The 16,057-nt window shown below is 42.4% G+C and overlaps 1 protein-coding gene across 2 annotated transcripts in view; it reads right to left on the bottom strand.

Moving 5' to 3' along the window:
* Positions 1 to 3,696: 3,696 nt before the first annotated feature.
* The window catches only part of LOC129841537 (plexin-A1-like), a 253,451-nt gene continuing 241,090 nt past the window's right edge, over positions 3,697 to 16,057 (bottom strand). For both annotated transcript variants that reach the window (XM_055909850.1, XM_055909860.1), the window contains exons 27-32: positions 14,643 to 14,739; positions 14,157 to 14,347; positions 11,463 to 11,632; positions 9,581 to 9,793; positions 8,574 to 8,724; positions 3,697 to 8,262 (exon numbers count right to left, since the gene is read on the bottom strand). In XM_055909850.1, the coding sequence (XP_055765825.1) occupies positions 8,167 to 8,262; positions 8,574 to 8,724; positions 9,581 to 9,793; positions 11,463 to 11,632; positions 14,157 to 14,347; positions 14,643 to 14,739 (918 nt within the window). In that variant the 3' untranslated portion in view covers positions 3,697 to 8,166. The remainder of the gene's footprint in view (positions 8,263 to 8,573; positions 8,725 to 9,580; positions 9,794 to 11,462; positions 11,633 to 14,156; positions 14,348 to 14,642; positions 14,740 to 16,057) is intronic.

Here is a 16,057-nt window from a genome sequence, read left to right as displayed (position 1 = left end):
AAAAAAATATATTTTTTAAAATGAATAAAAAATAATGCACGTTGCTTAGATAAGTATTCACCCCTCTGAGTCAATACATGTTAGAAACACATTTGGCTGCGATTACAGCTGTCTTTTTTGGACAAGTCTTATAAGAGCTTTGCACACCAATATTGCGCAATATTTTCCCATGAATAAACTGTAACTTGGACACTCAGGAACATTCACGGTCTTCTTGGTAAGTAACTCCAGTTTGGCTTTGTGTTTTAGGTTATTGTCCTACTGAAAGGTGAATTCCTCTCCCAGGTTTCCCTCTAGGATTTTGTCTGTGCTTCGCTCCATCCCATTTCTGTTCATCCTGAAAAACTCCCCAGTCTTTCCCAGGTCAAGCATACCCATACCATGATGCAGCCACCACCATGCTTGAAAATAAGGAGGCAATTACTCAGTGATGTGTTGTGTTTTGCCCCAAACATAAGGCTATGCATTTAGGCCAAACAGGGTATTCCTCTGCCGTGTTTTTGTTGCAGTATTACTTTAGTGCCTTGTTGCATACATACAGTGTGCATGTTTTCGTAATAATTGTGTTCCTTTCACTCTGTCATTTAGGTCATTATTGTGGAGTTACTACAATTTTGTTGATCCATCCATCCTCAGTTCTCCCATCACAGCCATTGAACTCTGTAGCGGTTTTAAAATCACCAATGGCCTCGTGGTGACATTCCTAAGCAGTTTCTTTCCCTGTCCTTCAGTTCAGAAGGACGACTGCATCTTTGATGTGTCTGGGTGATTTATCACATCATCCACAGTATAAGTATTAACTTGACCATGCTTAAAGATATATTCAATGTGTGATTTGTTATTGTTACCCATTAACCAATCACTGCCCTTCGTCATGAGTCTTTCGAAAAGCTCCCTGGTCTTTGTAGTTGAATCGGTGCTTGAAATGTAATACTTACCAGAGGGACCTGACATATGTTGTATGTATGTGGGACAGAGGAAGGGGTAGTCATAAAAAAAAATCACATCAACCCCTATTATTTCACAGAGTAACTTTTGTGATTTGTTAATTAAGCAAAGTTTTACTTTTGAATTAATTGAGGCTTTCCTTAACAAAGAGGGTGAATACTTACGCAACAACTATTTTTGATATTTAACTTTGATAAAATTGTAAACATTTCTTTTCAGTTTGACATTATGGAGTATTTTGTGTAGATCAATTACGCAGTCTTACATGGAGCAGTACCAGGACTTTCTGGTACACAAACTGTATAGGTCCACATGCAGTGCCTGTAGAAACTATTCACACAGCTTGACTTTCAACGTTTTACTGTGTTACAGGATGAATTTAAAATGTGCCACTGGCCTACACAAATTACCCCATAATGTCAAAGTGGAATTATGTTTTTAGCCATTTTAAGAAATGTCTTGAGTCAATAAGTATACAAACCCTTTGTTATGGAAAGCCTAAATAATTTCAGTAGTAAAAATGTGCCTAACAAAGTCATATAATAAGTTGCATGTATTTAAATACTGTGCAATACGTGTTTAACATGATTTTAGGAATGACTACCTCATCTCTGTACCCCACACAAACAATTATCTGTAAGGTCCCTCAAACAGTGAATTTCAAAAACAGATTCAACCACAAAGGGAGGTTTTCCAATGGCTCGCAAAGGGCGCCTATTGGTAGATGGATAAAAGACAAAAAAAGCTATTGGTAGATGGGGAGGGAAGTTTAAAAAGAAAGCAGACATTGACAATCCCTTTGAGCATAGTGAAATTACTAATTACACATTCTATGGTATATCAATAAACCAAGTCACTACAAAGATACAGGCATCCTTCCTAACTCAGTTGCCAGTTACACCCTGTGTAGGGTGCCAGCAGCATACCACCCTGCATACCACTGCTGGCTTGCTTCTGAAGCTAAGCAGGGTTGGTCCTGGTCAGTCCCTGGATGGGAGACCAGATGCTGCTGGAAGTGGTGTTGGAGAGCCAGTAGGAGGCACTCTTTCCTCTGGTCTAAAAAATATCCCAATGCCCCAGGGCAGTGATTGGGGACACTGCCCTGTGTAGGGTGCCGTCTTTCGGATGGGACGTTAAACGGGTGTCCTGACTCTCTGAGGTCATTAAAGATCCCATGGCACTTATCGTAAGAGTAGGGGTGTTAACCCCGGTTTCCTGGCTAAATTCCCAATCTGGCCCTCAAACCATCATGGTCACCTAATAATCCCCAGTTTGCAATTGGCTCATTCATCCCCCTCCTCTCCCCTGTAACTATTCCCCAGGTCGTTGCTGCAAATGAGAACGTGTTCTCAGTCAACTTACCTGGTAAAAAAAAAAAAAAAAAACACACCTCAGAGATTTCACCATGAGGCCAATTGTGACTTTTGAAAACAGCTACAGAGTTACATACACATCAAAGATCCACCCGGCACAGCCAGAAAAGGACTGGTCACCTCTGAGCCTGGTCCCTCTCTAGGTTTCGTCCTAGGTTCCTGCCTTTCTAGGGAGTTTTTCCTAGCCACCGTGCTTCTACATCTGCATTGCTTGCCGTTTTGTGTTTTAGGCTGGATTTCTGTATAGCACTTTGTGACATCTGCGGATGTAAAAGGGCTTTATAAATACATTTGTATTTGGCTGTGATAGGAGAAAACTGAGGATGATCAACAACATTGTAGTTACTCCACAATACTAACCTAAATCCCGTATCACTCTTCATATTTGGCTGCATCATGTTATAGGTATGCTTGTCATCGGCAAGGACTAGGGAGTTGTTTTTTAGGATGAAAAGAAACAGAATAGAGCAAAGCACAAGCAAAATCCTAGAGGAACCCCTGGTTCAGTCTGCTTTCCAACAGACACTGGGAGACAAATTCAGCTATCAGCAGGACAATAACACAAAACACAAGGCCAAATATACACTGGAGTTGCTTACCAAAATGACATTGAATGTTCCCGAGTGGCCTAGTTACAGTTGACTTGAAGATCTATGGCAAGACTTGAAAATGACTGTCTAGCAATGATCAACAACCGAATTGACAGAGCTTGAAGAATTTTAAAGAGAATAATGAGCACATTTTGTACAATCCACAGTTCTTAGAGACTTACCCAGAAAGACTCACAGATGTAATCAAGGTTATTCTATATTGAGTCAGGGGGTTGAATACTTCTCTAATTAAGATATATTAGGGATTTATTTTTCATATCTCTTTTTACAAATGTGAGAATTTGTTAAGAGTATTTTGTGTAGATCGTTGGAAAGAAATGACAACTAAATCCATTTTAATCCCACTTGGTAACACGGCAAAATATGGAAAAAGTCAAGGGGTGAATGCGCTGTACTTTCTGAAGGCGCTGTAAATTCAGTTCTACAATGAACCCCCCAATAGTGGCACAGTTGAAATTCCCTTGAACATCCAGAAATAGACAGACATAAACAGTAATATGATTCATCATCATATATTAGAAACTTTACCACCAAGATGGCCATCGATAAGACATATCGTTTCAGTAGGGCGATACGGGACTTCAGAGAAACGGTAAGACCATTCCAGTATAACAGTATTGTAATTTTAAAGCACGCTCTGTTTTCCAAGCAATATCATCTCATTGTAAAATAAATCAATGAATTCACTCTGGCTACGAATAATTCAAATCCTGTGTGTTTTTTGTGGACACTTTTCAACACCAAATAGAGAGCGGAAACCCACATTTTACTTAGCAAAAAATGTTTAATCTCTCCTTGATGAGTGTTTATTTACAAGTAGTAAATCTGCAAAATAGGAAACAACAGAATATTTACACAATGAACATTAACCTGCACACTTGTGACAGTCACTTGAAGTCTGAAACTTAAAGTATCAGAATTATTGTATGTAGGGAAAAAAAAAGATCTTGCCAGTTTGTCTGTAACTGATCGATTTTTGCAGTTTTCATTTTGAAAAATTAAAGCTACTGAGTTGAGAGAGTTTGGTAAAAATGAATGAAGAGGAAAATAAATGATCAGAATCTTCTCAAACCGGGGCTTGGAAAGGCAATAGTATGACAAGGCATGACTGGGTTGATCATTTTGGGTCAGATTCCCAGATCCGAATTAAACGTATTCCAGCTCCAAAAATCAAGCTCATTGGAGAATCTCCGTGGAAAAGGTGTTTTTTAATCCAGGAATAGGCTTATTCTGGTTCTGGGAAACTGGCCCAATCTGTTTGGGTGTAGATGGTTCAGGGAAAGATTAATGAGAGATGGACCATGTGAGGTCATAACAGTTCATATGTATGTCGATTGACATAACACTGTAATATGGCATGAGATGGTCAACCAAACAATGTGGGGCTAGCCACAAACGACTTCGGCAGGCTGTCGATCATATGACAGCACTATATCGGTCCTATGACAGCTTTATGTCAGGCCCTGTCAAGTTTTAGCGCCGGTTCCTCTTAATCACATTAAATGGCCATGATGCTACTAAATCGACATGCTGTACATTGTACCACTTCAGGTGACACCAACACAAGCCAATCACCATACAAACAAACAAACAGGGACAGATCATGTGAAACAATGAAATCTCACGTAGGAGCCTTCTGGACTTAGGCGAAGCAAATTGATCGAAAACTCAAGCAGTCATGCAAAAACAAGCTAAAGTCTTCCTCCTCTCAAGGCCGTAACATTGAAACAATGGAACTACAGCGCAGAGAGAACGTCGCAAAACAACAGGGGCAATGTCCTGAGAAATGGAGAATAAGTTGCGTCTTCATAAGAAACCCAACCAGGGCAGTGATGGGAGAAACTCAAATGAAAGAGTTTGGACAGGCCGAGCTGCCAGCGTGTAATGTATTTTCCGCATACATGGTTACGATGCGGATATTTCATAGGACTGCTATTAACAAATTCACTGAGCTTCGGAGACCAATCTACCTCATTAACTTGTGATCTAAGAGCACCGAAAGATAGACGCAGCAAAAGAGGGAAGGTTGTGTACTCGTGGAAAAACATGTTTTTTTAAAACCCTGTAAAGCTGACTAATCATTTAAAAAAAAAATTGCAGTATGTACAGTAGTTAAAAATGTATTATGTCAAAATGTAAAGCTTTCTCCCAACAAGTTAGTCAGGTACACGGTTGCTTAGAAAGGAACCCTGTTCTGTTTGAAGAAGCTAACTTTGGAATGTTGTTTTGGCCCAAGAACGCAAGTAGTGCAAGACGAGTGGTCCCTAGAAGGGTTCTGTTTGGCTCTCAAAGCAGCAGCTGTATAGCCTGCTCTCAAATCTGTTTGTGCAGTCCTCTCAATACATTGTTAATACTGTCTTGGCTATACATCATAAACTGATCTGGGACCAGGCTAGCACCCCTACGTAAACGGTCCGATATGTAGAGAAAGGTACAACAGGAATGCAGTATAGCTGTATACATCAATGTCTGCGTCCAAAATGGCACCCTATTCCCTATATAATGCACTAGTTTTGACCACTGCCATAGTGCAATAGATAGGTATTATGGTGCCATTTGAGATGTACCAATGTGTCCTGTCTATTTAGGGGTGTTTTTTTCTTCATTTCTGTGCAGAGGAATATTGGAAGGAACCTGGCATACAATGAATTGGAACAGCATTTATTTCCGAGTAGAATGATAGCCCTGATGGTTAAAAAAAAATGAAGATGTGGATTATAGCATCAAGTCACTCATTCAATCTTGAAAAGACAGATGCTTATCTGATGCAATGTTTTCCACTGATCGTGGAGATCAGAAAAGAAACCTTTAGATCGGTAAAGTACTTAAACTTCAGATAAACCAAAGACGTCTTTATCTTCGGCGTACCGTATTACGCACAATATACATGTTCAAAAGAGAGACGAGAAAAACAACGAAAACAACCTAATTACAATAAAATTTGCCAAAAGCTTCATTTCACTTCATCATCATGAAAAAAAAACTAAGTAAATACAATGTACAAAATCAAACGAAAATACATTAGACCACAGTTTGGTTTTCCGCAAGCAATTTAAAAACAAAACAAAAAAAACATTGCACCACAAAGTCAAACTTCCAAAACTTCAAAAAAATAAGGGAAAATAGAAGAGCGAGAATAACAATTATCTTAAGAGAGAAGTATTTAAAAAAGCTTAAGCCACACATGGCATTAGGGTTTGTTTAGATGGAAACAAGTGCCAGAGGAGCTAAGGGATTACTTAGCCTTGTGTTGCTAATGAGTGGAGGGTGCTTCTTCTCCCCAGTCCCGACCCCCCTATGGGTGAGAGCTAAAGCCCCGTCTCGTCTCATATCTCTGGGTTAGGAGAGAAGGAGATTTCCGTACCGTACTACCGTCACCTTGCCTATTATCTGCATAATAGCATTGGGAAGAGATGAGCGAGAGGGGCCTGGAGCTGGAAAAGGCTTTCTGTCTTTCTCCACTCTGTTATTTTAGACTGAGAGGCTTAGTAAAGCCCTACCTGACCCCATTTAGCTATTTATTTAACCCTTATTTTACCAGTTGAGTTGACTGAGAACACATTCTGAGGCTAACACTAGTGGATAGGTGGACCAAGTCTGGAACCACCTAGAGTTTGACTGTTCTTGTTGTTGTCTTTGGATGTTACGAGGATGAGAGAATGCCTAGGGAGGTACAGAAGAGATTAAGAGAAATACTGTAGGAGGGTGGATTTCCGGTTGTATAATAGGGGTGGAGACACGAGACTTGTTTAGGGGTAAAACTGGGATTTCCTCCCGTTCACAGCCCCTCAAGATGTACTGTACCCAATACGTTATTTCAGGGCACATGTCGGGTAGAGTGGATGTTCTATCACATGTACACACGTTGACCTATGACCCCACTCAGCATTGGTCATTTCCTGCCAAGCTTAGCCAATCAGATGTGGTGATGCTAACTGGTGGTGGGGTAGCTTATAGATGGTTATTGGTTCAAGTAGTGCAATGCTCTACATTGGTCAACCACTGTAGCACAAACGGTCAAATTCTTTAGCCCTGGAAGATACAAATTAGCCTTCAAACTAGATTTAATCTGAAGTGTCTAGGAAAAGAAGCAACGCTTGCGTGAGTCTGTGATGCTTTTCAAAAAACGAGATTGCACGACATATCGGAAATGACAGCAAATTCTTATTTTCGCAACTTTTCAATACAGAAATATGACAATATAATGAGATGCCCTTCCTATGGTTGCCCTAAGGGACAAAGTTGCTTTTTTCTTCCCTAGATATTTTACATTTCATATCTTTTATTACTCAGAGAATAATTTCAGTCACTAGGCATATTTAAATCATACGGTAGCATATTCCATCTAACAAAATGTCTTTGCACTTCACAACAACAGCAAAAACATGGCACAGGATAACTTTTGTTTATTTTTCGTTTGCGGTTGTTTTATTCTTCTAATGTAGATTTTCTTTTGTTGCTCAAAATATCAATTTTAAAGTTTCATTGTTGATGGATTTATTTAAATTGTGTTTGTCAGCTAAAAACTGAAATGTTTTAACCCTAATCTTAATTTCTTAAAAAATGTAGTTGTATTTATATATAATATCTATATAGTCTTCCTTTGTAACTTTTCTGTAAATTGTGCAAATTCAGCAGTAACACAGGTGGCGAGAGATCAGAATGGGCAGTTGATTACATTTATTTAAAAAAAATGATACGAAAACAAAACAGTAATAATGTCTTTGACTCCTACAGGAATCATGTGACCACTCTCTCATTGGCTCTGAGAAAGGCCCATGTCCAAACAACGTTCCGTCCTTTTCGTGATGCCAAAACGGAGTTCCATTCCAAAACTCCCATCCTGGCCACCAGAGACACGGCTTCAGCGAAGACAAAATCCAGGAAAACCGACAGCGGAGAAACAAAACCACGACGACAACAGCTACGATAATCAAAATGCTTTCCGGTGATGTTGTCTCTCGGTGTGTGTGCGACGAAATGTCCAGTGCCCCGGTCTCTGACACACATACACACTTATAGACCTGCATTTACACACTCATACACACACGCACAGGCCCGCCCAGTACTGCTAAATCGCCCCTGTGCAGTGTACTGCCTTCTATCCTTTGCAGTAGCTCATCATGTGTTTTTAGGAGGGTTTGAAAACCACACTGTCTGAGTTTCATTTTCTCTGGGTGAGGAGAGACGGCGAGGAAGATGGAGAAGAATAGGATGAGAGGAAGGGTCGTTCCTCAGCTGGCCAGGGCCATTGTGTCAATGACCTGCTCCAGCTTGCTCCTGAGTCTCTGCCTCCGCGACTGCTCATCCCTCTCCAAAGCTGACAGAATCTGAGGATGGAGAGAGAGAGAGAGAGAGAGAGACAGAGAGAGACAGAGAGAGACACCGAGAGACAGAGAGAAGGAAAGACAAAGGGGAGGGATGGAGAGAGAGAGAGGGCAATAGCGAATGAGAGAGAGGAGGGGAGGGAGGGAGAAGAACAATGAGAAACCGTCACATTAATTTGACAAAAGCAGTAGTTGAGAGAAACAACGGAGCACTCTCTCAAAGTGATATATTCCAAAGTAGGGTCCAATCCTTTCTAAATAAAGGCTAAATAAATAAACAAACAAAAAAACAAAATGGTGGCCACTGTCCTCACCTCGTCCTTGTACTTGACTATGTAGGAGTAGATCTCGTGCAGGGCGCTCATGCTGTTGAACTGGCTGAGGTGGAGCCGCGACTGCTCCGCCAGGTACGCACTCATATCCTGGTCACTGATGACAGGCATCCGCGAGATGTCGGAGTAGTACCTGAGAGAGACAACAGGATTAAAGTAGGGCGATTAAAGGAGAAAGAGAGAGAGAGAGGAGAGAAAGAAAGGAGGGAGAAGAGACAGCGAGGGAAGGGGAACAACAAAAAAAGAAGGGATAGGAGAGAGGATCAAAAGACCAAATGATTCATCAAGGCGCTTGCCATTAACCCTATCGACACCAGGTAGAATTCTCAAGTTTAGACCCCCCATTGTTTAAGCGTGTGCCATTTGAATATATATCAAAGGCCCGGTGCAGTCAAATTCAGTTTTCTCCTGTGTTTTGTATCATATTGTACAACAGCTGATGAAAGTAACACTGTAAAGGTGAAAGAAATGTGAACAGTGTTATTGATAGGTCCTGGTCTACACAGGACCTTCTAATCAGCAGGTTTTACATGGGTGAAGTTTCTCCTTGCCTGGTGATATCACCATGCGGTAAATTGATAAATAAACCAATACCAAAGAGCCAGTAACGGCTAGTTTTCAGATTTTCCCTCCCCACCCAGACCACTCCCAGACAGTCCTAGCAATATTCTTGCTTGAGAAAGTTATTTTGCTAAAACGCATTAAAAAAAAAAGTTTGAACATTACATGGAAAACTACTACAGTAAGGTAATTAATTGTTACCCAGAAATGATTTAAGAGTAAGACACTTATCGTTACAAAATACCTCATCTTGAACGGTGCAAATTACTCTTTCATACAGTATGATACATCATATGATGCATCAAATGGTTTAAAAAGGAGGATAAAACCCTGTTTGAATCCAATCTTAAACAAAGTGAAACCAAGTGCCTCATTTTCAACCCGATCCAAAATGTCTGCCAGGTACATAACAAAGCTACTAGCCGTACCGTTCCACCCAGTTCTTGTAGTTGGGAATGTCTTTAGCGTAGAGCAGCTTGTTGGAGGGTGAGTCTTTGCCCAGCTTGTGTTCTGAGGTAGAACAGGAGTCCATGAAGGTCTGGGCCACCACAGACAGACAGGCGTCTGTGATGCTGTTCTTGTGGATGTCAAACACAAACTGGGGGTTCTTGATCACGTTCACCCAGAACCTCAGAGGAAGACTGGGGGGAGGGAAGGAGAGAGGGAACACATTTGAGTTAACCATAACCAGAGGAGGCTGGTGGGACGAACTATGCAGTGGCAAGAAAAAGTATGTGAACCCTTTGGAATCACCTGGGTTTCTACATAAATTGGTCATCGAATATGATCTGATCTTCATCTAAGTCACAACAATAGACAAAAAAAGTGTGCTTAAACAAACATCACACATATTATTGTATTTTTCTTGTCTATATTGAATACATCATTTGAACATTCACAGTGTAGGTTGGAAAAAGTACGTGAACCCCTAGGCTGATGACTTCTCCAAAAGCTAATTGGAGTCAGGGGTCAGCTAACCTGGAGTCCAATCAATGAGACGAGATTTGAGATGTTGGTTAGAGCTGCCTTGCCCTATGAAAAAAAACACTCAAAATTTGAGTTTGCTATTCACAACAAGCATTGCCTGATGTGATCCATGCCTCGAACAAAAGAGATCTCAGAAGACCTAAGATTAAGAATTGTTGACTTGCATAAAGCTGGAAAGGGTTACAAAAGTATCTCTAAAAGCCTTGATGTTCATCATTCCACAGTAAGACAAATTGTCTATAAATGGAGAAAGTTCAGCACTGCTGCTACTCTCCCTAGTGTGTGGAGAAAAAAAGGCACAGCACACCAACATCAAAACCTCATCCCAACTGTAAAGTATGGTGGAGGGAGCATCATGGTTTGGGGCTGCTTTGCTGCCTCAGGGCCTGGACAGCTTGCTATCATCGACAGAAAAAATAATTCCCAAGTTTATCAAGACATTTTGCAGGAGAATGTTAGGCTATCTGTCCGCCAATTGAAGCTCATTAGAAGTTGGGTGATGCAACAGGACAACGACCCAAAACACAGTAAATCAACAACAGAATGGCTTCAACAGAAGAAAATATGCCTTCTTGAGTGGCCCAGTCAGAGTCCTGACCTCAAACCAATTGAGATGCTGTGGCATGACCTCAAGAGAGCAGTTCACACCAGACATCCCGAGAATATAGCTGAACTGAAACAGTTTTGTCAAGAGGAATGGTCTAAAATTCCTCCTGACCGTTGTGCAGGTCTGATCCGCAACTACAGAAAACGTTTGGTTGAAGTTATTGCTGCCAAAGGAGGGTCAACCAGTTATTAAATGCAAGGGTTCACACACTGCACTGTGAATGTTTACACGGTGTGTTCAATAAAGACATGAAAATGCATAATTGTTTGTGTGTTATTAGTTATAAGCAGACTGTGTTTGTCTATTATTGTGACAGATGAAGATCAGCTCAAATTTGATGATCAATTTATGCAGAAATCCAGGTATTTACAAAGGGTTCACATACTTTTTCTTGCCACTGTAGGAGGACGTGCTCATTGTAATGGCTGGAATGGAGTAAATGGAACGGAGTGAAACATGTGGTTTCCATATGTTTGATGTATTTGATACGGTTCCATATTCCATTCCAGCCATTACAAATAGCCCATCCTTCTATAGCTTTTCCCACCAGCATCCCCTGTCCCCAACACTCACCCCCAAACACTGCAAGGAAAAACACTATTACCCAACTTCTCTCACACACGGTCACATATACTCTCCTAGACAAAAACCTGCTCTTCCTCCCTCTGTCTCACACACACCGAACACACATGCACAAACTGCCCTGACCCACTCACCAGTTGCTCTTCCACGTGTGCCGTACGTCCGAGTCAGAAATGGAGTGTTTATCGGCCTGCTCGTCCAGGAAGTCAAACATGTACTTGATGGCGAGTGGCAGGGCGCTACCTCTGTGGGCCGTGCTGAAGATAGTCTCAAACAGGTCGTCCACAAACTTCTGCAACGTACCCTGGGGAGACGAGAAGGAAGATGGAGATGAATCACAGACCTGGGTTAAAAGAAGTATTGGTTTTCTTTCAAATACTTGGGAGCATTTGATTGAGGCTGCTTGGAGAGCCAGATTGGCAGGGTGTGCACTTTGGGGAAGAATCGAAAGTATCAGGCACTATTACAAGAAGTAGAAACTACACTTGGCCAAGTCTCCTGTTGTCCTCCCACTTGCGTTAACGATTAAAAACACTCCAACCCCCATTTTCCTAACCTTGCACTTTTCTACCTGAAGTAACAATGGAAATCACAAGATAATGAGAAAAGAACAGGGGAGAGATATTGCAAGGGTGAGCAAAAATCCCTTAACGTAGTTAGCACCTTTTAAATGACTGCATGGTATTGTGGGGCATTCTGCGCCTGGTAGATGATATGCTACCAACAAGGCATGGAGGAGCAGAAAGTAACAGGCTGTCGGTTAATAGCATAACACCGGCTCTAGTGCTTAATACTAGTGTCACTAGCACCAGTCTCATTAAAACATGGGCTGGGCTGCATTCACGTTGTGGAACGATCGGATCGAAACAAGAGCCTTCTACCTGCAAGAGCATTTCCATCTGGAATGTTCGGTACAATGCACTCTTACGAATGCAACGCTGAACAGCAAACCTGGGCCCCCCGGGTGACTTGAAGGAATGCGCATTTTTGTTCTAGCCCAACACGAACCAACTCATCTGGAAGCGCTTGATTCAATCAAGGTGTGTTTTATAGCTGGGCTAGAACAAAAATATGGACACCCCCATTAATCAATTCAAACACTGCCTTGAGGGTACCAATAAAATGTCCTAGGTCCTAGGAAAAAGCCCCCCCCCCCCCCCCCCCCCCCCCCGGGACCCGATTCCAGCTAACACCAAACAGCTCAATAGCCAAAGGTCAGGCTGCTAATTAAGACACAACGTAGCGTTTGGGAGCTGCACCTCCTCATGCAAAAGGTTATGAAAAATGTTAATGAGCCTCTGAGCCAGTCGCCGGGGAAACAAAGGTCAATGAGCGAGCTGGCTGCGGGAGGAAAGCGGTTCGAGCTTGTACAGTGGGTGTTGTTTTTCTTTATTGGAGGAGCTATCCTCCTTTTAAAGGATAGCTGTAGGCAAAGTCATTAATATTCATCAGTTACGTCGGGTGATTGGTTGAGCCTTCTTGGGTGTGAAACGTCACACAGACGCGCTGCAGAGCTGTCTGTTTAGCTTGCTCGCCGGCATTAAAAAAAAACAATTATTTTATCTTTATTTTACCTCTAGGCAAGTCAGTTAAGAACGACTTCATAGAAATCGCAGAAAAATTCCTAGCTTTAATCAATAATCGATAGGTTGCATTATCAAAGCACGTCTCTCCTATGCATGTCAAAATACCGCCATAAAATGTCCCCCGCTTCTCCGCGCTGTCTCGTATTGCTGCCCATATGTGGAATGTGTGATCAACAAACGGTATGAGGGTAGATAAGGATACTTTTTAACAAAGTTGGTCCCCACCTTGATATTTCCACTCTTCATCTCTCCATTATTCATGAGCTGATCTGATATCTGTATAATCATCAACTTGATTTAGCCAAATAGGAGATATTCTGTCATTCGTTGGAGGTTATCTAGCAAGCTTAGCCACTTTGGTCATTTGACTTTCGTTTGACTGCCGAAACGCTATGACCTACTCGGGGTGCGCTCTGTGTCGAGCCTACTGCCGAAATGCGTTGAATTAATTGAGGAACATGATAACGCTCTGAATTTATGAATGGCCTGTTTAGCAATTCACAACAATGTCATTGGCGACCAAAGTTATTCTATCATTACTAAATATCAGTTTCACTTGCTGTAAAATCTTTACATAGTGGTGCAGCCAAGACGGCAATGTGGCACATCGACAATCTCATTTTGAGGGAACCCTGAGTAACCCTATCTTGGTTTTAAAATGCTTTCAAATGGGCAATTCTGATTTTTAAGGTATTTCCAGGGACAAATATGAATAATTCCCGGTATAGAAACTGTAGATTTTCAGAAAATGTTTCATCCCTAGTGTGATTCAGCATGCTAGCTAGCTACATTTCAGTCAGTAGCCATCTTTCTAAATGTGGTGGATAAACTAGCTATGAGTTTGGCTGAAAATGGACTAGTAGCTAGTTGTTGTTGGCCATGGTGGGATCATATCTAACCAGCTGGCTCCTGAAGCCTACGTGACAGGTCTATGTGCCCATGAGCTCCAGAGCCTAGACGCAGTGTCGCTAACGTCAGCCATTTTTTATAAGAAAACGTGGCTTATAAAGGGATCGCTAACAAGCCCTTTCGACAACAATGTTATTGGGATGCAGGAATATTAGTCATTGAAGTTCGTGGTTACAACTAGTTTTAGATCCGAGGGGAGAGAAATTGTCTGCCATTGTTTTGTGTTTTGTCACGCACCCAAGAAGGCTCAACCAATCACCCCGCCTGCATACCTGTCAGCCTGTGTGAACTCTGCAATGCTGTAGAGAGGGAAAGTGTCTAACTTTGTTTTACCTTGGTGGCGAGCAGGCGGGTCAGGTAGATCTCAGAGACCATCTTGCTGCCGCGATCGCCCTCACGCTGGTCCGAGTGGTCGTGGTTCTTGACCAGGTGCCACAGCTTGGTGCCACTCTCCAGGTCGGGCGTGATCATGGGGGTGCGGGAGCGCAGGCTATCTGGACTACTGGCCGTCCTCAACATACTCTCTGGACAGGAAGATGGGTTAGAGGGGACATGGTTCGGATTCAGATGAATGCATTATGTGACATGTGATAGAGATAGGATATGAGAGGAAGAGAGGGGATCAAGAGAGGGGGAGGGGGTAGTCTCTGGTCACTTACATCACTCTCAAACATTACTGTCAAGACTAATTGGTGTTTTGACCAATCAGATCAGCTCTGAAAAAGATCTGAAAAGATCTGATGTGATTGGTCAAAAAAACAGTTAGTGGATAAAAAAAAAGATCAGAATTGGGCTGCCTGTCTAAATGCAAACACACACCGTATCTGCTGAGGGACTTGGTGAAGGTGGAGGAGTTGGAGATGTTGTAGGCAGAGTTCTGCTTGGGCACTAGGGCGATCACTGAGCCATCCGTCACCTGATTGGGAATATAGGGAACATCAAAACAGTTAGAGATATACACTCACCGGCCAGTTTATTAGGTACAGCTCCGTTCACGAAAATGGATCGCTTTTACAGACAGTGAGTCAAGTGGCCATGGCTTGCTGTATAAATCAGGCAGACAGGCATCCAGCTACAGTAAAATGTAACGCTAGAATGGGCAAAATGAGTGACCTAAGTGACTTCGAGCGTGCTATGATAGTCGGTGCCAGGCACGCTGGATCCAGTTTCTCAGAAACGGCCGCCATCAAGGGCTTTCCACACACAACAGTGTCAAGGGTTTCCCGAGAACGGAAAGACAAACAAAAAACATCCAGTCAGCAGCAGTCTTGTGGGCAAAAATTGCTTGTTGATGAGAGAGCAACACAGAACGAGAGTGGAGTGCAGAACGACATCTTGGACCGCACAACTCGTCGATCCTTGTCACAGATTTCATTTATTTTTTATTTCACCTTTATTTAACCAGATGGGCTATTGCAGCAGACGACCATACCGGGTTCCACTCCTACCAGCTAAAAACAAGAAGAAGTGGGTCAAGTGGGCATGCGATCACAAACACTGGACAACTGAGGAGTGGAAAAACATCCCATGGTCCGACGAATCCCGGTTTCTGTTGCGCATGCTCAGGATTTGGCGTAAGCAGCATGAGACCATAGATCCATCCTGCCTGGTGTCAACGGTACAGGCTGGTGGGGGAGGTATACCGCCATCCAATCGGCAGGAACTGCGTGATGCCATTGCGTCAGCATGGACCAACATTCCTGTGGAAAGTTTCAGACTTGTAGAATTCATTCCCCAAATAATTCAGGCTGTTCTGGAGGCAAAGGGGGTCCGACCCGGTATAAGATGTGTGTACCTAATAAACTGTCCGGGTATACATGTATTGGCACTGTACAAACAAGTAGTGAACACTCAGAACACTTTGCACATGACATATGGTCAGAAAATACTGATACACGTTTCTGATGACTGGAGTGATTGACTCCAGTACAATGTAAAGCACTTTGGGGGGTACTTTTCCCTCCCGGGATTGGTTGGTTCCTCGTGGTAAAAGGGATGTTCAGGAAGGAACCACAACCTCACCATCTGGGATTGGCGGACACTGCAGTCATGAAACATGTTGGTATTACGGACTCGGTCAGGTACAGGTTGAAAACGTCAGTGAAAACACTTGCCAGTTGGTCAGCACATGCTCGGAGTACACGTCCAGGTAATCGGTCTAAATGTTGACCTGTTTAATTAGGGATAGGCGTCCCGGTAACGGGACAGTTGTAAATCACGCAGTGCGTTATGTC

The sequence above is a fragment of the Salvelinus fontinalis genome, chromosome 3, assembly GCF_029448725.1.
Source record: "Salvelinus fontinalis isolate EN_2023a chromosome 3, ASM2944872v1, whole genome shotgun sequence".
NCBI classification, from domain to species: Eukaryota; Metazoa; Chordata; class Actinopteri; order Salmoniformes; family Salmonidae; genus Salvelinus; species Salvelinus fontinalis.
This window is presented reverse-complemented; position numbering and strand designations above follow the sequence as displayed.